The sequence below is a fragment of the Palaemon carinicauda genome, chromosome 17 (assembly GCF_036898095.1).
Source record: "Palaemon carinicauda isolate YSFRI2023 chromosome 17, ASM3689809v2, whole genome shotgun sequence".
NCBI classification, from domain to species: Eukaryota; Metazoa; Arthropoda; class Malacostraca; order Decapoda; family Palaemonidae; genus Palaemon; species Palaemon carinicauda.
The window spans coordinates 37,112,763-37,140,316 of NC_090741.1; the positions used below are offsets into that span (position 1 = coordinate 37,112,763).

Genomic DNA, 27,554 nt, shown 5'->3' on the forward strand with positions numbered 1-27,554 from the left:
TCACACATGGCTCCCTGTGTCTGTATATCTCTGTCACATTCCAGTTTTCTCCCCCCATTGTAGAACAGATACTTGGGTTAACCCCGAGGACAGTTTGAGATATGGTACTCTCACTTCACACATGGCTTCCAATGTGTATATTTCTGTCTCACTACAATTTTATTCCCACCATTATAGAACAGATACTCGGGTCAGCCCTAGAGAGAGTTTGAGATAAGGTACTCTCACTTAACACATGGCTTATTCTATTTCTCCCCCCCCCCCTCATTATAGAACAGATCCTCGGGTTAGCCTTGGGGAGCTTTGAGATGTTGTACTCTCTCTTCACACTTGGTTCCCAGTGTCTGTATATCTATGTTTCATTAAAATTTTCTCTCCTTATTTGAGATGAGAACCCTGGGTTAGCCCAGGAGAGAATTTGAAATGTTGTATTTTCTCTTCATACATGGCTCCCAGTGTTTGTATATCTCTGTCTCATTCCAGTTTTCTCCTCCCATTTTAGAACGGATCCTCGTGTAAGCCCTGGAGAGAGTTTAAGATGTGGTACTCTCTTTTCATACATGGCTCCCAGTGTCTGTACATATGTCATTCCAATTTTCCCCACCCATTATAGAACAAATCCTCGGTTTAGATCTGTAGAAATTTTGTGATTTGGTTCTCTCTCTTCACACATGGCTCCCAGTGTCTGTGTATCTCTGTCTAATTCCATTTTCCTTCCCTCATTAAAGAACAGATTCTCAAGTTTGCCCTGGAGAGAGTTTGAGATGTGGTACTTTCTCTTCACACATGGCTCCCTGTGTCCGTATATCTCTGTCTCATTTCAGTTTTCTCCCCCTATTCTAGAAAAGATCCACAGGTTAGCCCTCGAGATAGTTTGAGATGCGATACTTTTTCTTCACACATGGCTCGCAGCGTGTGTATATCTCTGTCTCCTTCCACTTTTCTCTCCCCATCATAGAACAGATCTCTGGGTTTGCCTTGGAGTGAGTTTGAGATGTTGGCTCCCAGTGTCCGTATAACTTTGTCTCATTCCAAGTTTCCCCCCCATTAAAGAACAGATCCTTGGGATAGCCCTGGAGAGATTTTGAAATGTGGTACTCTCTATTCACACGTGACTCTGTGTCTGTATGTCTCTGCCTTTTTTCAGTTTTCTTCCCACATTGTAGAACATATCTTTGGGTTAGCCCTGGAGAGAGTTTGAAATGTAGTACTTTCTCTTCACACATGGCTCCCAATATCTTTATATATCTGTTTCGTTCCAACTTTCTCCCCTCAGTAAAGAAGAGATCCTCAGGTTAGCCGTGGAGAGAGTTTGGGATGTAGTGCTCTCTCTTCACCCATGACTCCCAGTGTCCCTATATCTGTCTTATCCCAAATTTCTCCCCCCATTTTTGGACAGATCCTCAGGTTAGCCCCGGAGAGCGTTAGAGCTGCTGGACTCTCTTCACACATGGCTTCGTGTCTTTACATCTCTGTCTCATTCCAGTTTTCCCCCACCATTGCAGAACAGGTCCTAGGATTAGCTTCGGAGCGAGTCTGAGATGCTGGACTCTGTGTCCTTGTTAAATACTACTCGATAAGGATGAAATGATACAAATTTCTTTACAACATGAATATTATAATAAACAACGGGGTTTCCTTCTAATCTACCTGTTTATTGGACTGTCTAGAACAGGTGGCGTTTTTTAAAAGAAGAAACTACAAGAACGACTGCCAAACCTCCATTTTGTAACCCTTTTTAACGTTGCATTTGCAATGAATTCTTGCAAATCGATTACGTTGAGATTAAAACATATTTGTTTTTGAAAGGTTACTAGGTTTCTTCAATTCATCACTCCGAATACATGTGAATGCATATATCCGTGTGGAAAACATTGCAAAATAACAAAAGCAGACATCGTGTTAGGGTGGGGGAAGAGGATTTTAAATTATGCCACTCTTGAGGAGAGATCTTCAACACCCGTTGGAAAAGGTAAACGAGAAAGGAGTTTTCATCAAACCCTGAGAAATCTCTTGGTAGCATTTATTGTATTTCTACACCTCTCTGCTTTAAAGTAGTTTTTTTTTTTTTACTTCAAAACTAATGTTTATATTTATTTTTCTGGCTATAATTTGTTCTCTGCATTGAGGTTATTAAATAAACATATAATAGGGCCAACGACAAAAGTTTTAGAAAAAAAAATTCTCGATTCCTCCAGAAATTTCCTTCTTCCATAATCCAGTTCTAAAGTTTTGTAAGTGATAAGTGCATCACGAGCCATCATAAGTACATGCAGTCAAGAACGAGTGAAGGATTGTTAGTGGGCAGTGGACATTTACAATAAGCTTTATTTGTTCCTTACAAATTGTCTTTTATTACTTCTACATTTCAGACCCTCGAAGTCTCTTGATTGGAGAAATGAGTAGATGAATGATAAAAAAGAAAGGCATTTGAACAATATATATATATATACAAAGATAAAAACCAACTTTACATGTATAAATTATGAGTTATATTTTAAAGTGGGAAATATTCAAGACGCTTATTTATATCCCTTTGGTATGGGGTCGTGTTTCAAACTGCGGGCAGTTATTTAACAGTTGTCTTCCATACCTTTGTCTTTGTGATATTTAAATGCAATTTGGTTAGATTACTCGGTTTTTTAAAAAACTGTAGGGTTGTTTAAGGGAGGTTTAGCATCGTCTGGTAATTGGTAATTGATAACACAGAGACGGAGGGGGGGAGGGGACGGGCCAGCCTTAAGGGGTGGAGAATGGAGGCTCTAGCTACTTGCAAGAGATAGAAGAAAAGTTAGAGAAGGAGAGAGAGAAAGCTCTATAATCAACCGAATAGGCTCTGTAATTTGTCGATTTACTGCTTAAATGCTTCTTTAATATTACTTGTATATAAGCTTTCGCTAGAATAGTAACTATCCGGACTAACGCCCTGAAAAAGAACGTAAACATTGACTCTACTTTCCCGCTGCTGACACGAAAACTTCTCGTTAGACTACACAAAGACGCTTGCAGAGAACAATGAGCCTAATTCGCAGACACCTTAAGGCTGGGGATTCAATGAAAAAACAACATGTAGTGTTTCTCTCCCTAGCAGAAAATGAAGAGGCTTCCAAAAGCTCCTCTCTGATGGAGAGGAATTGACGCTAACACAGCGACAGTTTCCCTCCTGAAGAGAGGAATTGTCGCTAACATAGCGACAGTTTCCTTCCTATTAGGATATGAATAGGTGCTATCAGAGCGACAGTTTTCCTCCTAGTAGGAAAGAAATTGATGCCAAAAAGAGCAACAATTTCCCTCAAGGTAGAAGAGGAATTAGCACTACTAGAGCAACAGTTTCCCTCCAAGTAGGCAAAGAATTGTCGCTACTGGAGCGACAGTTTTCCTCCTGGTAGAAGAGGAAGTGTTGCTACTAGAGCGACAGTTTTCCTCTTGGTAGAAGAGGAATTGTCGTTTTAGAGCAACAGTTTCCCCCTTGGTAGAAGAGGAATTGTTGCTACTAGAGCGACAGTTTCCTTCCATGTAGGACAAAATTTGTCGCTACTGGAGCAACAGTTTCCCTCCTGGTAGAGGAGAAATTGTCGCTACTGGAGTGACAATTTCCCTCCTGGTGGAAGAAGAATTGTCGCTAATGAAGTGACAGTTTCCCCTCATGGTAGAATAGGAATTGTTGCTACTAGAGCGACAGTTTTCCTCCTGGTAGAAGAGAAATTGTCGCTACCGGAGCAAGTTTCCCTCCTGGTAGAAGAGGAATTGTTGCTACTAGAACGACAGTTTCCCTCAAAGTAGGAAAAGAATTGTCGCTACCTGAGCATCAGTTTCCCTCCAGGTAGTAGAGAAATTGTCGCTACTGGAGTGACAGTTTCCCTCCTGGTAGAAGAGAAATTGTCGCTACTGGAGTGACAGTTTCCCTCCTGGTAGAAGAGAAATTGTCGCTACTGGAGTGACAGTTTCCCTCCTGGTAGAAGAGAAATTGTCGCTACTGGAGTGACAGTTTCCCTCCTGGTAGAAGAGGAATTGTTGCCACCGGAGCAACAGTTTCCCTCCAGGTAGAAGAGAAATTGTCCCTACCGGAGTTACAGTTACTCTCCTGGTAGAAGAGGAATTGTCGCTACCGGAGCTACAGTTTCCCTTCTGGTTGAAGAAAAATTGTCGCTACTGGAGTGACAGTTTCCCTCCTGGTAGAAGAGGAATAGTCGCCACCGGAGCAACAATTTCCCTCCTGGTAGAAGAGAAATTGTCTCCACTGGGGTGACAGTTTCGCTCCTGGCAGAAGAGGAATTGTCGCTACCGGAGCAACAGTTTCCTTCCTGGTAGAAGAGAGATTATCGCTCCTGGAGTGAAAGTTTCCATCCTGGTAGAAGAGGAATTGTTGCTACTGCAGCGAAAGTTTCCCTCCTGGTAAAAGAGAAATTGTTGCTACCGGCGCGATACTTTTTTATCCTGGTAGAAGAGGAATTGTAGCTACAGGAGAGACAGCTTCCCTCCTGGTAGAAGAGGAATTGTCGCTACCGGAGCAACAATTTACCTTCTGTTAGAAGATGACTTGTAGCTACTGAAGTGACAGTTTCTCTCCTGGTAAAAGAAAAATTGTCGCTACTGGAGCGACAGTATCCCTCCTGGTAGAAAAGGAATGGGCGCTAACATATCGACAGTTCTCACAACACACGGTGCATAGGTCTGGTAACAAATTATTGCACAAGTATGAATATAAAAAGTAGACATTATTCCGAAAATATTGAAAAAGTTCCTTAAATACTAAAGACTTGGGGATTTGGGCAGAGATGAACAGAGACTCAGTGAGGCTTTGCTTTGTCTTTGAAGAAGTAGTAGGAGAAGTAGAAGAGGAAGAAAAAGCGATAGATGCACACTGAAAGTAATACAGTAAACATAACAAGCACAGAGAGAGAGAGAGAGAGAGAGAGAGAGAGAGAGAGAGAGAGAGAGAGAGAGAGAGAGAGAGAGAGAGAGAGAATATAGGCAGAAAAGACTTATAATAATATTTTCTCACTCGTAACACTGTTTGAATAACAGCAAAAGGTAAGAAAAAAATACACGAGGGTTAAAGTGTTTTGAGTATCCTATACAAAAACGTAATGAATTTTTTTTTTTATGATTTTTACACAATGCTTTATAAATCAATGCAAACAGAGCTGAAGACATTCTGTTTAACGATATATATATTTATATTATATACATGCAAAAGCCCGTCAAATATCGACCTAGTTCATAACAAATATGAAATTATTTTGGGGGTATATAATACTTAGAGTTTTATTGTTCAAAAAGAATATACACTTTATGCCATTTTTTTTTTCATGTTTTTTTTTTTTTTTTTTATTTTCATGACTAAAGTTCCCATAAGTATTCCAAGGAAGCTGCTTCTAACACAAAATTCCTCAACTACAATACGCCTAAAGAAAAGAGAAGTACAAAAAGAACATTAAAAAGTATGAAAAATATAAATTTTGATCCGCTCTGATTCTAAAAGGAACTTATGTCATAACAACAGTCATTACGTAACAAATATGTTGATCATCGGTCATGACGTCACACAGGTTTCCTCGTTATTTCCTTCTTTCTTTCCTTTGCATCGCCACAAAATAAACATTTGCAATGTTTCTCTCTTTTAGGCCAAAAGGTGTTCGAGCGATATAATCTCCCCAGGATATAAAGTAGACTTTGAAAGATTCCAATTAGTTTACAATGATTCTTCTTGAGATGATTCTACAGAATAAAACGAACTCAATTATTACGTCAGCAGTTAACCTTTACTCTTTTTTTTTTTTTTTAGAAGTACATTTTATCATTGAAGTAGGGAAGGTCATGAAAACAAGCATTTGATGAATTATTTAGCAATCATTGGAGGAATATGAATTGAACCAAAGTGACCCAATCCCATAAATAGGTTAGGTATAACTCATGACCTTGCCTACTATGATTAACAAGCTACCCAATCCCATAAGGTCAGGTCAAACTCATGACCTTGCCTACTATGATGAACAAGCTACCCAATCCTGTAAGTAGGTCAGGTCAAACAAATGATCTTGTCTACCATGATAACACACTCATCCAAAGAATTGCTAACTGGACTCCTGGGTGAAACCTAATATAATGAAACCTCATTGCATTTGGGCTATATATTTTCGTGGCCTAAATCTTTCGCAAGACAACACTACGAGCTGTTGAATGATCTGTGACAAGGCATACAAGCAATTAAAACGACCCCCTCGTGAACAGCTGCTGAGATCAAAGCCGCCTAGAATGACTGCGTGGTATTTTTGACATTAGACAGATGGGAATGAATACGTGCTTACAAATATGAAAGGAAAGGTTTCATTATGATCTTTTCGAGTGGATTTTACAAACTATGAACACCAGAGACAACGAGTAATCTTAATAGAAGTTTGTACTCCAACCAAAACACCCAAAAGTTCCACCATAGCCCAGGGTTAATAAACATTGGAATTGAGTGTAAGATCATTACAGCTCGAGTCTTCCTTTTGAAGTATTTGTGGATTATTTTTATGTATCGATTTACCACGTTTTTAAGTCACGTGCACTTGTGAGAGGAAAATTTCCGGCTAATGAATATATTACCAAAAAAACATATCTTTACATAAGAAATAAGAGAAGCAAAGAGCGAAATTATTTGATCTTTTTAATTTTTTTTTTTTATTTGCAAGATGAGATCTCCCTTTAATACCTCGAACAAGCTTGGCTATCTGGTGGCAGCGGTGGGATGCTTTTAAAAATGTGAAACGAGAACGTGTGATCACTCAGAAAGATTAATTCGCCTTTACTCACAACTTCTGCAACCCAGATATATCTTCGTTTCAGTATAGGTTTCAGTTCTTGTAGCCAATTTTGTAATTGAGAAGACGAAACTATAAAAGATATTGTTTAAGAATGATGCAATTTCATTACATTTTTAATGAGTTAATTTGGTTTTGATTATACATAGTTTTTTTTTTATCAACCGTTAATTGTACTTTAAAGAAAACTGGAAAGCGAACATTTATCCAATACAAAATAAGAATAGATAATGATAGGATTGAAACCGCTTTTTTCAAAATCTGATCTTGAACTGAAATCATATTTGGTTAAGATTTAAGATAATTACGAAGTAGGAATTCAACTTAGAAGCTTATTTAAATATCAACTTAAAAATTATATTTAGAAATATTTATACAAAATTTGATTTACGTCAAAAGACTTAAGGATTTGTAAGAGCAGATTAGTGAACTTTTTCTAAATTTTGCAAATGTATCACAACTTGCAGAAGACATTCAGTAAAAATGTAATGATTTACTTAAGAAACTGAAACACCAAACTTCCTTTAAATTTTCGAAATAACCTAAAAATAGAAAATACAAGACTTCAGACATCAAAACCTTTTGGGCGATTGTCATAGATTAAATTAACATTTTGTGCTTAAATTTCATCAGTTTCCCTTTTAAATGGTTAAGCTTGCTCAAAGTGGGTTCAATCAATTGCTAAACTTTACATTTCAAAAGATGGGGTCGAGAGAGAGAGAGAGAGAGAGAGAGAGAGAGAGAGAGAGAGAGAGAGAGAGAGAGAGAGAGAGAGAGAGAGAGAGAGAAACCATTTGCAAAGGGTTTATTTAAGCCTTTAACGCATGCGAGTATTTTATCACAAGTTGCTGGCGGGGGGCACTTCACAGCATAATATTAATCATAACAATAAAAACGGTGGAGGAAATAATGCATTTTATATTTATATGTATATATATATATATATATTTATAAATCATTACCATAGTTTATGACAGGGCTACTTCACTGATCAATGGAGTGATTAGAAGGAATATCTTTACTGGGGAAAGATTAGAAATTTAAAGTTCAGCCAGGTTTAACAAATATATATTAAAGAAGAATTTGGTGAAGTATTCCTTTCAAATTGATTTAAAATCGAAGAATTTAGAGCAGTGAATTTGGTTGTAACCAATGGCAAAGATTTGAATAATTTAGAACACTGAATTGCAACCAATGAGAGAGTTATTCGTCTCGAATTTAGTATTATGCTTTAACCCCTAAATGCCGAGTAGCCCTGAGTCTCGATGAGTCTCAGCTGAATTTTTATTTTCACCTAGTGTTCCGATAAATCTCATTTGTCAATCAAGGGAATTTAATGTATCAGGCATTGACATTTTTAAAAGCTCAAGTAAAGATTGAATTGTAGTGTAAGCTAACTTAGCGTTTCACAATTTGATAAAATTTTATTCTAAGAAAATTTAATTCGAATAAATTTCCTTATTTTCTTTAATGCTGTATTTTATAAGAAAAAGCAATTATGGCTTGTTATGAATTATGGAATATACATAAATAATGAACTGGCCTATTTTCGTCAAGTAGCAGCCCGGCATGTAAGGTATAGATAAGGTTGTTCAAATTCTGTTAGATCTTTAAAATTAGGAACATAAATTGGCTTCCTTCTGTGTTGATTTAATATCAATTCCTCATATCACACCAGTGGTCTCCCTTTTAATCATAATCACCATTATCTTAATTGTTTATAATTAAGCATCTGGAAGGTGTACTTTAGCACTACCCCTGAGAAGAAAATAAATTTCGCTATGTGGAAAGAATAAAAAACATTACTCCTAAGCCCCTTCCACACGAGGGGCAAGTGCACGGCGGGCAGTCACTGTCACCAATTTTGTTGTATGGTAGGCGATCACGAGTGTAGATGACAGCATAAAACAGGACGGCCAAACCACCGAAGTGCCTGTTCCCGTTGTTGAGGCACTGAATTAGCATCTTAGTAGGGACCACGTTGTTTGTCAATTCTTGACTGCCCTCTGCTTGGCGTCTGGCGCAAATCATACATTTGCCTCCCCATACCTACTGCCTGGCTTGAACTGTTTGATCTGGTAACACTGTTTCAAAGCGAGAGAATTACGGGCAAATCAGAGTGCCCGCCTTGCATTTACCCCTAGTGTGGAGGGGTTTTTAGACTCAAATGAAAAGGGGTATGTAATTGCAGATGGCACAGTTACTGTATATTCATAAAATGTTTAGCTCTCAGGATGGGTGCTAAAATACAACCAACGTCTTTAGAACGGACATCGGACTACTAACACTGTGGTATATAAACTTTACTGCTTTTATGATAAAAAAACGAAAAGAAAAAATAGGAAACGAAAAAGCTCTCTAAATCCAGATATTGAAGAAAGTGGATACCACAATGGAGTCAGTCTGATTTGCAAAGCCTTAAATGCTTACGTGCAAAAGAAAATGGAAAATATGCAAATACAATGTAAGTTGATGCTGGAAATTGATGATACGTGAACAAGTGATTCCACCATTTGATTGACAATCGTCACTTTTGATTTAAATAATTTTTATTCATGGAAAATTTTAACATTTTAAAATCCTACTGACTTCACACAGTTGGCCCAGTAGTCAATTTTATCTTACCATCTTTTCGAGTTTCCAAAAGCTTGTTTCAATTTTGCAAATTTGAGAAGGAAATGAATCCTATCTAGATCATGCTTGGAGTCATTGTCATGCGTCATTGCAAAAGTTTATTTGTGGTGGTTATGTTTTGGAGTCATGAGAGATTCAATCTTTTACTGTGTGGGAGAAATCTGCTTGTTAAAAGTGTCTCAAATCTCCTGTCAACCCAACTGGTTAGTTTCCCATCGTCTGTGCTGTAAGTCTGGTGTTTTCTTCACCAATATTCTTGGAAATGTGTTGCGGGTCATATGAAACATCTTGTACATCCCGAAATTCATTCAATTTAACGCGGGAGTTTTGGCAGTATGACTTGTAGCTTGCAGTTCAAAACTGCCAGAGAACAAAGCATTAGTCTACAGTGAGAAGTCTTTAGAGATGGACTGATTAAGACTTGAGGAGGACGAATGGCAGTAAAGCATGTTTTAATGATTTTGGAATGAAAATATGCCAAAACCTTGAAAAAAATCTCCCTATTATGACTGCAATTCAGGAACTCAATTATACTAACAACAGATTTGATAGTATTTTAAATCCAAAAGAACAAAGTCCACCAATTGGAATTGTGCTTCTGTCAGGCAGTGTCTTCTTAAACGGGTAAAAAAAAAAATATACTTTATCCTCCTTCATATTAATCTTGTAATTATGAGCAAGTGTTTACCAGACGTATCTATTTAAGAATTTCATGATTCAGAATTCTTTGGCTATTGCCATTGGAATATGTGGGTGATGTAGGTCCCAAATCTTCCAAGCCTAAGACTTCCTCACAGCTGATAATCAGGGTAGAACATTTTTCATAACTATTTTTCTTACCTGCAATAATTTTTGATTCTGTGGCTTTTTTTGTCATATATATGGCTGTATATTTCATTTATTAAAAAATTCACTCATGCTTTCCAAATATGTGCGTGTGTGGATGGGTAGCAGAATTTTTCATGCCCGCAGAGTTTTTTGCACGCAGTTTTTTGCACACATTCTCGATCATACTTGTCAACACACACGCAATGTCCGCTCTCTCTCTTTCTCAATATGTTTTTGCAACGAAGACAGGACGACTCTTCTCTTACCGCTCAAGAGTAAAGGGGGTGCGCTTGTTTTTGTTTTTGAATGAGGAGTCCTCGTAAACGTAACTATAATCAATTATATTTTTAGAGTAATTTTCAAAAGTTTATTTCATGTTTTTTTGAGTAATTTTCAAAAGTTTGTTTCGGTAGTGGATGCTACTTCCTGTCGCTGTGAGATTTAAGACTAGCGGTATAACTTCTAGTAATGACTTAATTGTATTTATTTTCATTCATGTATGCAAATGAACTTATCCTGAACGTGACTGGGACAGGTGAATTCATCAGAGAAAAGTGGATGCAAACGACACTTAGATAAAATTTGATACAAAACTAGACAAAGGGGTGAAATCTCCAATGAATGTGTACTATTGTACAACCCGTAAAATGAACATCTTTGGCTTTCATGCCAACTGACTGGAGCAAATCTCTTTTCTTTATTTGATAATGTGGCTTTTTCCACCTTAAAACTTTGTGATTTATTTGTGTGTAAAGATTCTGAATCTTACGATGTTCATAGAAAAAGAACCAGGAAAAATTACATATAGAAAAGCTATTTAAGAATATTACTCAAAAGTGCCATAAAATTTGAAACTTCGACTTGGTGAGCTTATTTCTTTAGCTTAGAAGAATCCAAGAACTATATAATGTTACAGGAGTCATGACATGGATCTTGGCTTTCCAAAAACTCTCAGTAGTTGAGTCATAAATCGAGACATTCATTGCAAAATTGAGACTTAATAGTTGAAATGTGAAGTCGAGGAAAGCGGAGAACCTGCCAGATTAAGATTTTGCTTCAAACATCAGTTTTGGGTCAAACCACATGGACAGGAATACAGTCCAGTCTCTTTACTACCTTTTAGTATCATGTTTGCTCACTGGTACTGCCGTAATTGTCGTTATTAGCACTACACTATCTTGTCATTATATAGTATATGAACTGATTTTAACATTGATTCAAAAGCTTGGAATATACAGTGACATCTATACACATGGGAAACTTTTACCCAACTCCAAAACTGATGTTTCTCTGCAGATACTAGTTAAATCATATAATCTGTAATGCTTCCAGGTGCTGGAATAGCAACAGTAATTTGAGATCTCAGGAGTGGGGACGCTGGCTTGAAATTTTGGCTGGCGTCCCTATGGAAAGAGACGCTGGGCCATGTGGTGGTGTGGACGAACAGCTCGTTGAGGTCACGTGGGAATAGAGTCCTCGTCCAATAGTTATTGATGATGATGATGTTGCTATTGTTCTTGTTGCTGTTGTTGTAGTTCCTGTTGTTGTGGATGATGATAGAAACACTGATGATGATAAATGTTGCTGGTGCTTCCACCGCCATCAAAACCGATACTAGTGGACGACCGTTTTCATGTTAACATTTTCCTTTTTTACACCGTTGATGATGGCGGTTGAGGAAAGTAAGACGTATGGATAATGCAAAGGGAAAACAAGAAGTATAAACAGAAAAACAAGAAGAAAAAGAAGTAGAGCTGCTCAGTTATCTCCTAAAGAAAGCGCTTCGACGATTCGCGGGTCAGCCTTAGACCCTTCTTTGAACTCCTCGAGCGTTAGTTTCTCGTCGTGATTTTTGTCCATCTGGGAGAAGATCTGGTCAACTCTCTTCTGTGGGGCGTTATCATCATCTGCTTCTGGCGCCTGGCCCTGTCCAGGTGTTTTTACAGATGCAGTAGTTGTTGTAATCAGCAGATTGGTGTATTACGATGAGTGGGAGGGGGGAAGAAAAGAAAAATAATGTTAGTATCATGGTACATCTCAAATTATATGGAAAAATTTTGTCTAGATCTAATTTCCCTAGAAGTCGACAACAACGCATAAATGAAGGAATAAAATAAAAGAGTAAATTTAGAAAGGTGTGTATGTGAGTGTTTGGAGAAAACCCCAAATTTCAATCCCCGAGAAATTCAAATTTTTCCCCCTTTTTTTGAATGATGTACGAACTTGGCTTATTTCTCTTTTAGTTGTCGCCGAGCGATAGGGCTTGAACAATTCGAGGATCGGCCTTCGAACCCTCCTTGAATTCATCCAAGGTGAGCTTTTCATCGTTGTTCTTGTCCATCTGAGAGAAGATTTTATCCACCCTCTTTTGTGGTGTATTCTCATCCTCGGCTTCTGGTGCCTGGCCCTGAGTGAGAAGGAGAGAGAAAAAAAAGGACAAGAGATTGAGAAAACAGACTTTCGAGCCGGAGGAAGATTAGAGGGTACAAACATCAAAGCTTTTTTAAATGACAGAAATTAAAGTTGACATCGAAATAATGATGGAATGTAAAAGGAATCATATGAATGAAGGGGTTGAGGAGGTGCTAGAGGATTATCCACCGGAGTTGGGGGTGGTAGTATTGCACACATCATAGTTTTGGAAAGTATAAAGCAGTCAAGGAATCTTTCAAAGTTAGAATATGTTGTCAGACTAGAAAGAATGTTACATATACATTACTATAAAATCCCTGAAAGCATGAAAAAAAAAAATAGGTATCAAGAGCTTTCATGTACATCGTACCTTGATGGTGTCTACATATACCTGATTAATGAAAGCACTTGCCATCTGGTCTCTTCTTTTTCATGTTCCCTGTGATTTTTCTACCAGAAGATTCATCACATGTGATTTTGTGACAGATTGGACATGTGTGTGTTCTCTATGTTTTGTGTATTTATGCAGCTGTCGTATCAATTTTCCCAAATTTCCATTTTATAGAGTATATTATTGCATTTGTTAAATTACTTTCTTTTCCATCTGTTCTATACACACCTATATTAAAGATGGAAATGTTCACTTGATATACTGCACAGCATTGACATATGTCTGAAAACTAATATACCAATATAAGAAGTTAACATATCCTAGTTAGGCATAGATTTATGATACTACCATTGTAAATTATCATTACTTCATTCTTGTTCAGTTTCTACTTTGATTATAAAATATTGCCATCTTTGGGGTCTTTTGGAAGGTTCACGTTTATTTGCTTCTTAAGGAAACAGAATGAAATTAAAATTGGCAAATACGATCACTAGTCATAAAGTCTGACATAATTAATGTAATTGTTTTAACCTGTGCAAAAATAATGTACCATTTTCTATATGATTCCTAATTACAAAAGGAAAAGAATACACGCCGACTGTCACATATAACAATTGAACATGTCTGAGGTATTCTACAATCGTATGAATATAAGATAGAATATTTATCGGTAACGTTTACAGTTGAAGAAAAACTAGTCTTATGATAATTGGTTACCATATAATAACAATATAAATTGTTGGGATTTGTAATAATCACTGCATTAAGGTCTTTCAAACTTTAGGAGTCGTATTTATTGTTTCAGATTATAATTAAATAGATTTGGTTCCTTAATTAGATTAATAAAGCATCTTTTTAATTTCCACTTAGGTGCACAGAAGCTGAGGAATGCCTGTATATATATATATATATATATATATATATATATATATATATATATATATATATATATATATATATATAATGTACATACAAACATATATGTATACACATATATATATACAATTTATATGTATATATACATGTGAATGTATATATAAATCTATGTATGTATGTATATATATATATATGTATATATATATATATATATATATATATATATATATATATATATATATATATATGTTTGTGTGTCATGGATAGGGTTATTTCATTGAATAAGAGAGAGAGAGAATTTTGTCACTAACATCTGTGATATTCTTCTTTTCAAATAAGCCACAAATACCAATTAGTATTGCATTTGCTCCAACACAGGATATATATATATATATATATATATATATATATATATATATATATATATTATATTTATGTATATATATATATATATATATATATATATATATGCATATATATATACACTAATGGTTAAAGTGGTTGACTGTCACTTCAATTTGAACTCTGCATATGGTTAAGGGTTAAATCCTTGCTAGGCAAGAAATTCTTATCATAAAATCAATTTTCTCTTGGAACATTAAAAGATATTTGTGGAATATTTGGATAAATGAAAATCAAGAGTGTTTGCGTTGGAATTATCATGTGTGCAATATATATATATATATATATATATATATATATATATATATATATATATATATATATATATATATATATATATATATATATATATATTTATATATATATGTGTGTGTGTGTGTATGGATGGACAGACAGACAGACAGACAGACAAGACAGGCAGATAAACATAGAAGTAGATAGGGAACAATGAAACACAATTTGACAGATGTGTTTGCAGGTAGTATGAGCAGATTAGGAAATGGGAGACCAAATTGTGCAAATTTAGATATGTTAATGAGCATAAATATACTATATATAAAAAGATGCAAAAAATGTGACGCATGAAATTAGAAAATAAACACACTGGACCAGCAGGCATTGGTGCATGAGCTTATAAATTCGTATGATATAATAATATAACAGCTATAAAAGTTGTCTATGGCAAATTCATGTCATTGTAAAAAAAAGAGCCTATTGCGGATTTTCACAAGGCTCACTCCAGCTATATATATATATATATATATATATATATATATATATATATATATATATATATATATATATATATATATATATATATATATATATATATATATATATATATATATATATATAAAACTTAAGAGAGTCTAAAGGTAAACTGGCCACTAAGCGAATATATCCTAGAGACTATTTTCCCCTGGCCTTCATTTTGAGCTTATGCTCACAGCCCTGCCAGACTTTGCTCAATTTATTTCGAGATTTTACAGATATTTGGAAAATATAAATATTTGTATTTTCAATAAAAAGAAATGTGGTCTATCAAGGTTCGAATATGATTTTGATGATTAAACGCAAGAAATATTTTGATATTAAGTCTTATTTTTGGATCTCATTTTAATAATTTAGCTTCAAGAAAATTCTAATTATAATTTAGTAGTATCGGAATATATTATCCCTGGTTGCTCAAAGTGAAGTGATGAAAAATTAATTAATGTTTTATCAATGTTTAAAATTCTCTCGAGCTTATTCATACGATGGTCAAAAAACATTTGATCAGTTGAGATTCGTTATTTATTTAAATGTAGAGATTAAAAAGAAAAGTTATCACTCAAAGGAGCATCATTCAGTTAGGTGTAATGTTTCATTTTTAATTCCTTTTTAAAGTAATTTATTAACATAAAACTATACACAGAATTTGATGTTCAAAAGTTGGATTCTAATATTTGTTGTCATTATCTTAACTGCTCAAAATAAACTGAGAAAAATTATAACGATATCTATATTGAAAATGCTGTTAATGAAAAAAAAAATACAAATTTAAAAAGAAAAGTATAATAAAAAAAACTCTTATTTGCAATCAAGCCAAAATTAGATAATATAAAATAATTTATATTTTCCATTTAAGTTTTTATTTTTTTTCCTGTTTATGGAATAATAATTATGCAAATAAATTGCAATAGAAAATACAAAATAATCTTGACCCTTGCATATTGAAGATTGAGAACACCTTTACAATTTTTACTCGTACTAAATTACATTAGAATTATGTTTCCAATACAACTTTTCATTCATCGCTGGCATTTTTCATTTCAGGCTGAAGGATAATTTTATATATATATATATATATATATATATATATATATATATATATATATATATATATATATATATATATATACATATATATATATATATATATATATATATATATATATATATATATATATATATATATATATACATATATATATATACATATATATATATATATATATATATATATATATATATATATATATATATATATATATATGTATATATATATATGTATATATATATATATATATATATATATATATATATATATATATATATATATATATATATAGTCAAACAGAACAGGGGTAAAACAGTTCTATAATGACATGAAAATTTGTCATACACTTAGAAAAAAAAGCTGAAAAATTAGTATTGGCACAAATACACTGACATATACAAATGACAACCATTTTTTAAAAATAAATATATGACAAGCTTGAAAGATTATAAGATACTGGGCTAAATAAGCTCCACCCCCTGATGACGTCATAACCAATCGTGTTGTCTCCCGTGTTAACAGGATGTATTGTGGCCGCTGCCAACGTGGGAGGCAATGAGATTAGTTATGACGTCGTTAGTGGGTGGGGCCTATTTCGCCCAGAATCTTTGCGACGACTATAGCAGTACAGTATTCCTGCTAAAAAGGCTTTTACAAAGAGAAGAAAATATCGTTGTTAATAATAATTTTCAAAAATACCAAATTAGTCATAGATTCATAAGAAGTATAATAAGTCATCAGGGAAATGGGGTAAGAGGTTTTACATAGATTTAGAATAGTCCTGGGAAATAAATTCAATACATTTGTCAGAATAATTGATCACAGAGAGACACACGATGCTCAAGGAATTTTGGAGGAGGAGAATTGAGGATGACACCAGCTGTAAAGCCTTACTCTGGTGTCCAGTCGAATAATAATAATAATTAATAATTAGTAATAACACGAAATGGTAATGCTTATAGCATCCCTGTGATAAAGATATTTAGAGAATTTAGTATTATGTTCAGAATAAAAATGTGTTAAAAGGAAACAGACAAAACACACACCAAGAGCAAAAAATATCAAAGGATAAATAAATACTGCAAAATGCACACAGTTGCACACGCAATTGCACACACAGCATTGCACGAGGAAATCTTGCAGATTGAGCAAACACACGCACACGCAAAGCCCCAAAGAGAAAAGAATTAAATAAAGCCTCTGGATGTAGATGCAGTTGGCCTAACAAGCCATTTTGCAAGGAGGTTATTCATAAAGAAATAAAAAAAAGGATCGGGCCAGACATTTGGGTTGGGAGCACTACATAAGACTGGGCAACGGAGGCTGAGGATTTTCTCTTGTTAAGAGATGAAAATGAAAGAAAGTAGTAATTAGGAAATAGGCAAAAAGGGGAATGATTATTGGAGAAAGGTGTAAAGGAAACAACTGATATAAAAGGACACGTTGTGAAGACTTTTTGGAAAAGCAATTTTCATTGAAGTTTTTAAAGCAGAAGAAACAGTTCCATCTGTTGGAAACGGAAGTTGGGACTGATCAAGGGGAGATATTAACAATTGTAGTAGGAAAAGCCTATCACGAGAGGGTACATAATAAGGATAAAATTACATGCTGTAGTTCCACTCCATTTTCTCGAAGTCAGCCCGGTGGATAAACTACTTCATATACTGGAAAACAGTTGCTGAAAAAAGATTATTGTATTGATGGAAATTCTCATCTCCAGTTGTTGACAAAGGATAAAGAAGGGGTTGAAGGTACTCCAACCTACTTGACCACGTCATTTAAATCTCCTTCCTCATAGATATTGGTGGCGTTCATTTCGTTGTCTGCGTGTATCTTTCTTTTTATATTGGTTGTATCTGAAGCTCTTAATATCGTTTAGTTTTTTTGTGGCGTTGCTGTCTCAGAGACAGGAGTTTCAAATCGAACTCAACTCATGTCTCCCCTTTGAGGTTAAACGAGTCGAGGATTCTTCGCAATAAAATCAATGTCTTCTGCTCCTCTCTTATGTCTCGGATATTTAGGTAAAATAGTAGACTTTACATATAAACAAACAGCGCTTCCTGTTCTTTTATGTCTAGTATGTTGTATAGCTAGTTAAATGGAAGTCCTTGGATGTAAAAAAAAAGTCTTCTTTTGCTCTCTTATGTCTAGGATGTTGAATATTCTGGTTAAGTAAATTTAAAGAGGAAACTTATGCAAGAACCATGCGAATATCATTCAAGCAATCAAAGTAGAGATAAAAACTTCAAGAAACTGCAAAATAATATTTATGGGTCAATTCTTGTTAAGGAATGGTACCTCGCTATAAAATAAGAAAGACAATCGGTCATTTCACTCATAACGTAATAGGAAAAAGTAGGCAATGAATTATTCAGGTACTGATTCATGCTTCGTTGTAATAGATAACCAATGGCATGTGCATGTTTGTGTGTATGTGTGTGTGTGTTGTATGTTTCAAGTATGATATAATGGCCTAGATCAGGGATTCCAAACCTGAGGATACATGTACCCCTACTGGTACATTTTTACTCTAAAGGGAGTACTTTGGATCTGAGATTATATCAATATAATTTCTTTTTATCTTTTCCATCCTCAATTTTAGGGAACACATGAATCTATAATAATGGCCACGGGGTACAGAAGAACAAAAAGGTTGGGAACCCCTTGACTACATAATGAGCAAATAGGAAACAAGACATTACATATAAAATTATGTGACAAATAGAATGTGTGGAGGCATTTGGACAGACAGACATTTATTCCTATTATGCCTGCTGTTTTTTTTTATGTCTTCTACTACCTCCGGTACTTATCTTGATTAAGTTTGAAACAGGAATAGATATAATGATAAACTTCTTTCATCAGAAAAATTAAATCTCTTGCTACTGAAATATAAACATGGTTTATGATAATACACACCAGGAATTAGATACATGTCATACGTGTTTGAACTAAAAATCCCAACAATATATGTCATCATTTTAAAAGCTGCCATGTACTACAGACTGGTATCCTTATCTAGAAGGACACTCCAAAATCAAACCATTGTTCTCTAGTCTTTGGTAGTGGCATAGCATATGTACCATGGTCCTCCACCGAATTGGTTTAGAGTTCTCTTGCTTGAGAGTTCACTTGGGCAAACTTTTCTATCTAATTTCTCTTCCCCTTGTTAATTCAAGTTTTTATAATTCATATGTAAATGATATCTTTCAATGTTATTACTGTTCTTAAAACATTTCATATTATTTATTACTTCTCTTGAAGTTTATTTATTTCCTTATTCCTTTCCTCACTGGGCTATTTTCCTCTGTTGGAGCCCTCGAGCTTATAGCATCCTGCTTTTCCAATTAGGGTTGTAGCTTAGCTAGTAGTAGTAGTAGTAGTAGTAGTAGTAGTAGTAATAATAATAATAATAATAGTAATAATAATAATAATAATAATAATAGAGCAGTCCTGAAGGAAAATAGGACAGATGAAGTAAATTGGAAAATCCAAATTTTGGCGGTAGAGGAAAAGAGAATTGCTGTCAATTTTCACATGTCAATTGTCATGGACTGCCGGGTGTTATATGACACTTCCCCCCCCCCCTCTCTCTCTCTCTCTCTCTCTCTCTCTCTCTCTCTCTCTCTCTCTCTCTCTCTCTCTCTTTTTTTTTTACAGATTCTCCTCTGTCCTCATACACCTGATAACACTGAGATTACCAAACAATTGCTCTTCACCAAAGCGGTTAACTACTGCACTGTAATTGTTCAGAGACTACTTTCCTCTTGGCAAGGGTAGAAGAGACTCTTTAGCTATGGTAAGCAGCCCTTCTAGGAGAAGGACACTCCAAAATCAAACCATTGTTCTGTAGTCTTAGGTAGTGCTATAGCCTCTATACCATGGTCTTCCACTGTTTTGGGTTAGAATTCTCTTGCTTGAGGGTACACTCGGGTACACCATTCTATCTAACTTATCTACCTCTTGTTTTGTTAAAGCTTTTATAGTTTACATATTTTAAGGTTAGGTAAGTAAACCTCAAACTGAAAACTTACCCCGAATCTAACGGCTAAGGCCAAGATTTGGAGTATTAGAGACATGATTTCTTCACCTAGTGAGCACGACCTCATGCTGCTGGGACTATCTAAGACGCTACAGCCGTGATTTTCTGACCTTATTAAGGTCTTGGCTAGTGGCCAAGGTACGCTTTGGCACACTATTGTATCTTATTTCTCTTCCTCTTGTTTTTTTTTTTTTTTTTAAAGTTTTTATAGTCTATATATGAAAGATTTATTTTAATGCTGTTACTGTTAACATATTTTATCTTAATTGTTCATTACTTCTCTTGTAGTTTATTCATTTTTTATTTCCTTTCCTCACTGGGGTATTTTCCCTGATGGAGCCCTTGGGCTTATAGCATCCAGCTTTTCCAACTAGGATTGCAGCTTAGCAAGTAATAATAATGATAATAATAATAATAATAATAATAATAATAATAATAATAATAATAATAATAATAGAGGCGTTCTTTTAGAAAACCTGAGACTTCAAGAAGGGCTCTGTCAAAGAGAACTCATTCCTGATCTTATGGTTCATGATACTGGCTCTTTGTTGAAGCTTATGCCAACTTTTACCTTTGGAGTGGTTAGCTTCTGTGGTAAGGCAATGCCATCCTGATTCTACGATTGTAGTTTTAAAGTGGACTATGAACACTGTCACTTTCAGCAGGTTTCGTTTAGTAGTTCATCATACCACTGACCAGTGAGAAAGTACAAGACAAATCCAATTCCGTTCTATGAAACTACTGGAAGCATTTACTGAACTGCCTCTAGGCAGTTCAGTAAGTGCAAGTGGTGGTGTAGCCAGGGAAGTTAGCCTTCTGAAAGCATACTAAACGTGGTAGAGGCAGTTCAGTAAGTGCAAGTGGTGGTGTAGCAAGGAAAGTTAGCCTTCTGGAAGCGTACTAAACGTGGTAGAGGCAGTTCAGTAAGTGCAAGTGGTGGTGTAGCCAGGGAAGTTAGCTTTCTGGAAGCGTACTAAACGTGGTAGAGGCAGTTCAGTAAGTGCAAGTGGTGGTGTAGCAAGGAAAGTTAGCCCTCTGGAAGCGTACTAAACGTGGTAGAGGCAGTTCAGTAAGTGCAAGTGGTGGTGTAGCCAGGAAAGTTAGCCTTCTGGAAGCGTACTAAACGTGGTAGAGGCAGTTCAGTAAGTGCAAGTGGTGGTGTAGCCAGGAAAGTTAGCCTTCTGGAAGCGTACTAAACGTGGTAGAGGCAGTTCAGTAAGTGCAAGTGGTGGTGTAGCCAGGAAAGTTAGCCTTCTGGAAGCGTACTAAACGTGGTAGAGGCAGTTCAGTAAGTGCAAGTGGTGGTGTAGCCAGGGAAGTTAGCCTTCTGGAAGCGTACTAAACGTGGTAGAGGCAGTTCAGTAAGTGCAAGTGGTGGTGTAGCAAGGAAAGTTAGCCTTCTGGAAGCGTACTAAATGTGGTAGAGGCAGTTCAGTAAGTGCAAGTGGTGGTGTAGCCAGGGAAGTTAGCTTTCTGGAAGCGTACTAAACGTGGTAGAGGCAGTTCAGTAGGTGCAAGTGGTGGTGTAGCAAGGAAAGTTAGCCTTCTGGAAGCGTACTAAACGTGGTAGAGGCAGTTCAGTAACTGCAAGTGGTGGTGTAGCCAGGGAAGTTAGCTTTCTGGAAGCGTACTAAACGTGGTAGAGGCAGTTCAGTAAGTGCAAGTGGTGGTGTGGCCAGGAAAGTTAGCCCTCTGGAAGCGTACTAAACGTGGTAGAGGCAGTTCAGTAAGTGCAAGTGGTGGTGTGGCCAGGAAAGTTAGCCTTCTGGAAGCGTACTAAACGTGGTAGAGGCAGTTCAGTAAGTGCAAGTGGTGGTGTGGCCAGGAAAGTTAGCCTTCTGGAAGCGTACTAAACGTGGTAGAGGCAGTTCAGTAAGTGCAAGTGGTGGTGTGGCCAGGAAAGTTAGCCCTCTGGAAGCGTACTAAACGTGGTAGAGGCAGTTCAGTAAGTGCAAGTGGTGGTGTGGCCAGGAAAGTTAGCCCTCTGGAAGCGTACTAAACGTGGTAGAGGCAGTTCAGTAAGTGCAAGTGGTGGTGTGGCCAGGAAAGTTAGCCCTCTGGAAGCGTACTAAACGTGGTAGAGGCAGTTCAGTAAGTGCAAGTGGTGGTGTGGCCAGGAAAGTTAGCCCTCTGGAAGCGTACTAAACGTGGTAGAGGCAGTTCAGTAAGTGCAAGTGGTGGTGTGGCCAGGAAAGTTAGCCCTCTGGAAGCGTACTAAACGTGGTAGAGGCAGTTCAGTAAGTGCAAGTGGTGGTGTGGCCAGGAAAGTTAGCCCTCTGGAAGCGTACTAAACGTGGTAGAGGCAGTTCAGTAAGTGCAAGTGGTGGTGTGGCCAGGAAAGTTAGCCCTCTGGAAGCGTACTAAACGTGGTAGAGGCAGTTCAGTAATTGCAAGTGGTGGTGTGGCCAGGAAAGTTAGCCCTCTGGAAGCGTACTAAACGTGGTAGAGGCAGTTCAGTAATTGCAAGTGGTGGTGTGGCCAGGAAAGTTAGCCCTCTGGAAGCGTACTAAACGTGGTAGAGGCAGTTCAGTAAGTGCAAGTGGTGGTGTAGCCAGGAAAGTTAGCCTTCTGGAAGCGTACTAAACGTGGTAGAGGCAGTTCAGTAAGTGCAAGTGGTGGTGTAGCCAGGGAAGTTATTCTTCTTGAAGTGTACTAAACGTGGTAGAGGCAGTTCAGTAAGTGCAAGTGGTGGTGTAGCAAGGAAAGTTAGCCCTCTGGAAGCGTACTAAACGTGGTAGAGGCAGTTCAGTAAGTGCAAGTGGTGGTGTAGCCAGGGAAGTTAGCCTTCTTGAAGCATACTAAACATGGTAGAGGCAGTTCAGTAAGTGCAACTGGTGGTGTAGCCAGGGAAGTTAGCCTTCTGGGAGCGTACTAAACGTGATAGAGGCAGTTCAGTAAGTGCAAGTGGTGGTGTAACCAGGGAAGTTAGCCTTCTTGAAGCATACTAAACATGGTAGAGGCAGTTCAGTAAGTGCAACTGGTGGTGTAGCCAGGGAAGTTAGCCTTCTAGGAGCGTACTAAACGTGGTCGAGGCAGTTCAGTAAGTGCAACTGGTGGTGTAGCCAGGGAAGTTAGCCTTCTGGGAGCGTACTAAACGTGGTAGAGGCAGTTCAGTAAGTGCAAGTGGTGGTGTAGCCAGGGAAGTTAGCCTTCTGGAAGCATACTAAACGTGGTAGAGGCAGTTCAGTAAGTGCAAGTGGTGGTGTAGCCAGGGAAGTTAGCCTTCTGGAAGCATACTAAACGTGGTAGAGGCAGTTCAGTAAGTGCAAGTGGTGGTGTAGCCAGGGAAGTTAGCCTTCTTGAAGCATACTAAACATGGTAGAGGCAGTTCAGTAAGTGCAACTGGTGGTGTAGCCAGGGAAGTTAGCCTTCTGGGAGCGTACTAAACGTGGTAGAGGCAGTTCAGTAAGTGCAAGTGGTGGTGTAGCCAGGGAAGTTAGCCTTCTTGAAGCATACTAAACATGGTAGAGGCAGTTCAGTAAGTGCAACTGGTGGTGTAGCCAGGGAAGTTAGCCTTCTGGGAGCGTACTAAACGTGGTCGAGGCAGTTCAGTAAGTGCAAGTGGTGGTGTAGCCAGGGAAGTTAGCCTTCTGGAAGCGTACTAAACGTGGTAGAGGCAGTTCAGTAAGTGCAAGTGGTGGTGTAACCAGGGAAGTTAGCCTTCTTGAAGCATACTAAACATGGTAGAGGCAGTTCAGTAAGTGCAACTGGTGGTGTAGCCAGGGATGTTAGCCTTCTGGAAGCATTCTAAACGTGGTAGAGTCAGTTCAGTAAGATCCCCTTCAATAATTTTCTTATAATCTTTAGGAAAGTTCAATGGTAATCCCAGGTTTAAAATTTACGGTTTTAGAGAAGATCTTTATCTCGAGCTGGTCTGTCTCTTCTTTAGTTGCACGAAAAAAGTGGCTTATTGAGAAAGTCTTAAAGTTTTCAAAATTTACGGTGACCAGTCTTCTGAAGTGTTTTCATTCTCTCATTCTGCATTTTTTCGAGTATTTTTCTCCTATCTGGTTTTCAGCTGCTGATTCTCATCTTAATTTGTTGGACAGGAAATTACGGTTAATTAAATTTCTTATTCCTGATCTAGTTATTGATCACTGTCACTGTCATTCAGTTAGTTCGTTATGGATTTTGCAAAGACTTTTTTTTTCTTATAATTCTGACCATTCTTTGCATTCAGAACTTACCGGACAGTACCATCCTTTTCATAATACTAGGCATGCAGGTAATTCTAATAGTCTTGAATTCTCCATCATGAGCTCAATACGACATAATATTCTAGAAGTTTTATTCCAGCTGTGACCTAGATGTGGAATGATCTTCCTAATCAGGCAATTGAATCGGTGGAATTTCAGAAGTTCCAACTTACAGCAAATTTTTGTGTGTGAACAAGCTGATAAAAGTCTCTTAATAGTTTATATATGAAAGATCTATTTTAATGTTGTTACTGTTTTTAGTGTTTATTTCAATTGTTCATTACTTCTCTTCTAGTTTATTTATTTCTTTATATACTTTCCTCACAGGTATATTTTTTTCCAATTTGAGCCCATGGGTTTATAGCATCCTGCTTTTTCAACTAGGGTTGTAGTTTAGCTAATAATAATAATAATAACAATAATAATAATAATAATAATAATAATAATTCATCACATTAACGAGGAGACATATGATTCGGTAATCAGAAACAGAAAGCTGGTGGACAAAAGAGCGGGTTCATGTCAATATGAGTACACAAAAATACTAATTCCAGCCGTCAAATTAATGGGAAGTTAATCTTTAATTCTACATGAGATTCGAACTCCATCAGGTATAAGTCAGAGTTCAAACCTCACACACTTCTTTCCCACCGTTATCCTTACATTAAGGGGTCGGTTGCCTCGTGCGCCATCTCCAATGCCATCTATCTAAGGCCCCCCCCATCTTCCATCAAACCCCTTCTTTCTCTATCATCCTTCACCTATCTTGCCATCTAATCTCCCTACATTAAGGGGTCGGTTGACTCATGCGCCATCTCCAGTGCCTTCTATCAAAAGCTACTCTTCCAGCAAACCTCTTCTCTCCATATCATCCTTCACCATATCTCACCGTCTAATATCCCTACATTAAGATCCGGTTGCCTCATGCGCCATCTCCAGTGCCTTCTATCAAAAGCTACTCTTCCAGCAAACCTCTTCTCTCCATATCATCCTTCACCATATCTCACCGTCTAATATCCCTACTTTAAGATCCGGTTGCCTCATGCGCCATCTCCAGTGCCTTCTATCAAAGGCATCCTCTTCCAGCAAACCTCTTCTCTACATATCATTCTTCACTTTATCTCGCCATCTAATATCCCTACATAAAGGGGTCGGTTGCCTCATGCGCCATCTCCAGTGCCTTCTATCAAAGGCATCCTCTTTTAGCAAATCTCCTCTCTCCATACCATCCTTCATCTTATCTCGCCATCTAATATCCCTACATTGAGGGGTCGGTTGCCTCACTCGCCATCTCCACTGCCTTCTATCAAAGGTATCCTCTTCCAGCAAACCTCTTTGCTCCATATCATCCTTCACCTTATCTCCCTATCCAATATCCCTATATTAAGGGGTCGGTTGCCTCATGCGGCATCTCCAGTGCCTTCTATCAAAGGTATCCTCTTCCAGTAAACCTTTTCTCTCCATACCATTCTTCACTTTATCTCGCCATCTAATATCCCTACATAAAGGGGTCGTTTGCATCATGGGCCATCTCCAGTGCCTTCTATCAAAGGCATCCTTTTCCAGCAAATCTCTTCTCTCCATATCATCATTCACCTTATCTCGCCATCTAATATCCCTACATTAAGGGGTTGGTTACCTCATGCGGCATCTCCAGTGCCTTCTATCAAAGGCATCCTCTTCCAGCAAACTTCTTCTCCCCAGATCACCTTTCACCTTATCTTGCCATCTAATTGTTTGCCTCAGATATACTAATATTGTGTTTATTAACTTTCTTGCTGTTTATTTATCATGTCCCGTATAGGCACAAGGGCTTCCTCTCGTATTGTCAAACACATGTCCTTGCAAATGACGTTTATTGGTTCTCACTTCAATTTGTCCAAGGAGAATACTCTCTCTTAATCGAAAGTCTTTGCAACCACAAGACACAAGTCACCATCAGCAATCAATTCACGAAGTTTCCATCTGGAGACAACTTGAACGTCCCACTCGGAATCCCTAATTATCATCTGACTGACTATTGTTAAAGTGTTTTGGAGTGGTTAAGTAATACACAGATTGTGGGGAATGAGAGATTGTTGGCAAGGTTGCATAATTCAGAAGTATTTTAAGACTTGGGCTTAGAGATTTGGTCCTTAACGGCAAGGGCCTTGTTATTCAGGAAGCATAAGTCTTTATGAAATTAAAGGGGGGATTATTGGATAGCGCTTTTTATGGGAAAAGGGTTAAATGTAAAGTGGTGAGACATATGTGATGTATTAAGAAGAGAGGAGGATTTTTTTTTTCTTTACGATGCTTTGATGATTTTAGGGTTATATTGGCCTATGAAACGTGCCGGACTGGGATTCGAGTCCTCCTCTGGCTAGATAGTTTTTTTGTGGTGTCAGCTACCTCACCATCCTTGTGAGGTGGTGGTTTTGGGGAGCCTATAGGTCTACTTGCCGAGTTATCAGCAGCCATTGTCTAGCCCTCCCTGCTCCTTGCTTGAGTGAATAGCGGGCCTGGGCGCTGATCATATGTATATATGGTCAGTCTGTATGGCATTGTCCTGCTAGCTTGGGTACTGTCACTGTCCCTTGGCTCTGCCATTTATGAGCGACCTTTAAAGGTACGGAGTCTCATTTCAAAGTGAAGGTCTCTTACCACTGGTTGTAGTAGTGATGGTGATAGTGATAATCATAAATAGATAATCATACAAATTTTGCCCTTTTGAATTACTGATCTATTCAATTATGTTGTCATAAAGACATGTATGAATTTCTAAAGTGAAAATTTCTGCATTAAATGTATCCTTTAGCTGTCAACTTTTATTTTATATAGGAACTTTTGGTACCGAAGGAATAGTCAGAATAACTAGTAGTTTTCAGAAATTTTCTTCACAGAGTGGGGTAGAGCATGTATACGTGGAAGAGGGGGAAGGAGGAGGGTTAATAAACACCATGATATGGAATGCCCTGAACGCTTTCAAGAGAGGGTAGGTGAAAGAGGACTCTCTCTCTCTCTCTCTCTCTCTCTCTCTCTCTCTCTCTCTCTCTCTCTCTCTCTCTCTCGAACGAGTTTGGAAGGATTACGGCCCAACTCCTGCGAGGTCTTTAAAAGTTCCTGCAGGATCTCTGAGTTTTTATTCCAGCTTTTGAAGTCAGTT

At 37.2% G+C, this 27,554-nt stretch overlaps 1 protein-coding gene across 3 annotated transcripts in view; it reads right to left on the reverse strand.

Moving 5' to 3' along the window:
• Nucleotides 1-1,592: 1,592 nt before the first annotated feature.
• The window catches only part of LOC137656678 (frequenin-1), a 460,083-nt gene continuing 434,121 nt past the window's right edge, over nucleotides 1,593-27,554 (reverse strand). For 2 of the 3 annotated variants that reach the window (XM_068390864.1, XM_068390863.1), the window contains 2 exons: nucleotides 12,495-12,678; nucleotides 12,059-12,197 (listed from right to left, as the gene is read on the reverse strand). In XM_068390864.1, coding sequence (XP_068246965.1) covers nucleotides 12,511-12,678 — 168 coding nt within the window. In that variant the 3' untranslated portion in view covers nucleotides 12,059-12,197; nucleotides 12,495-12,510. Of the gene's footprint in view, nucleotides 12,198-12,494; nucleotides 12,679-27,554 lie in introns of all 3 variants that reach the window. The other variant, XM_068390865.1, reaches the window with a different exon arrangement.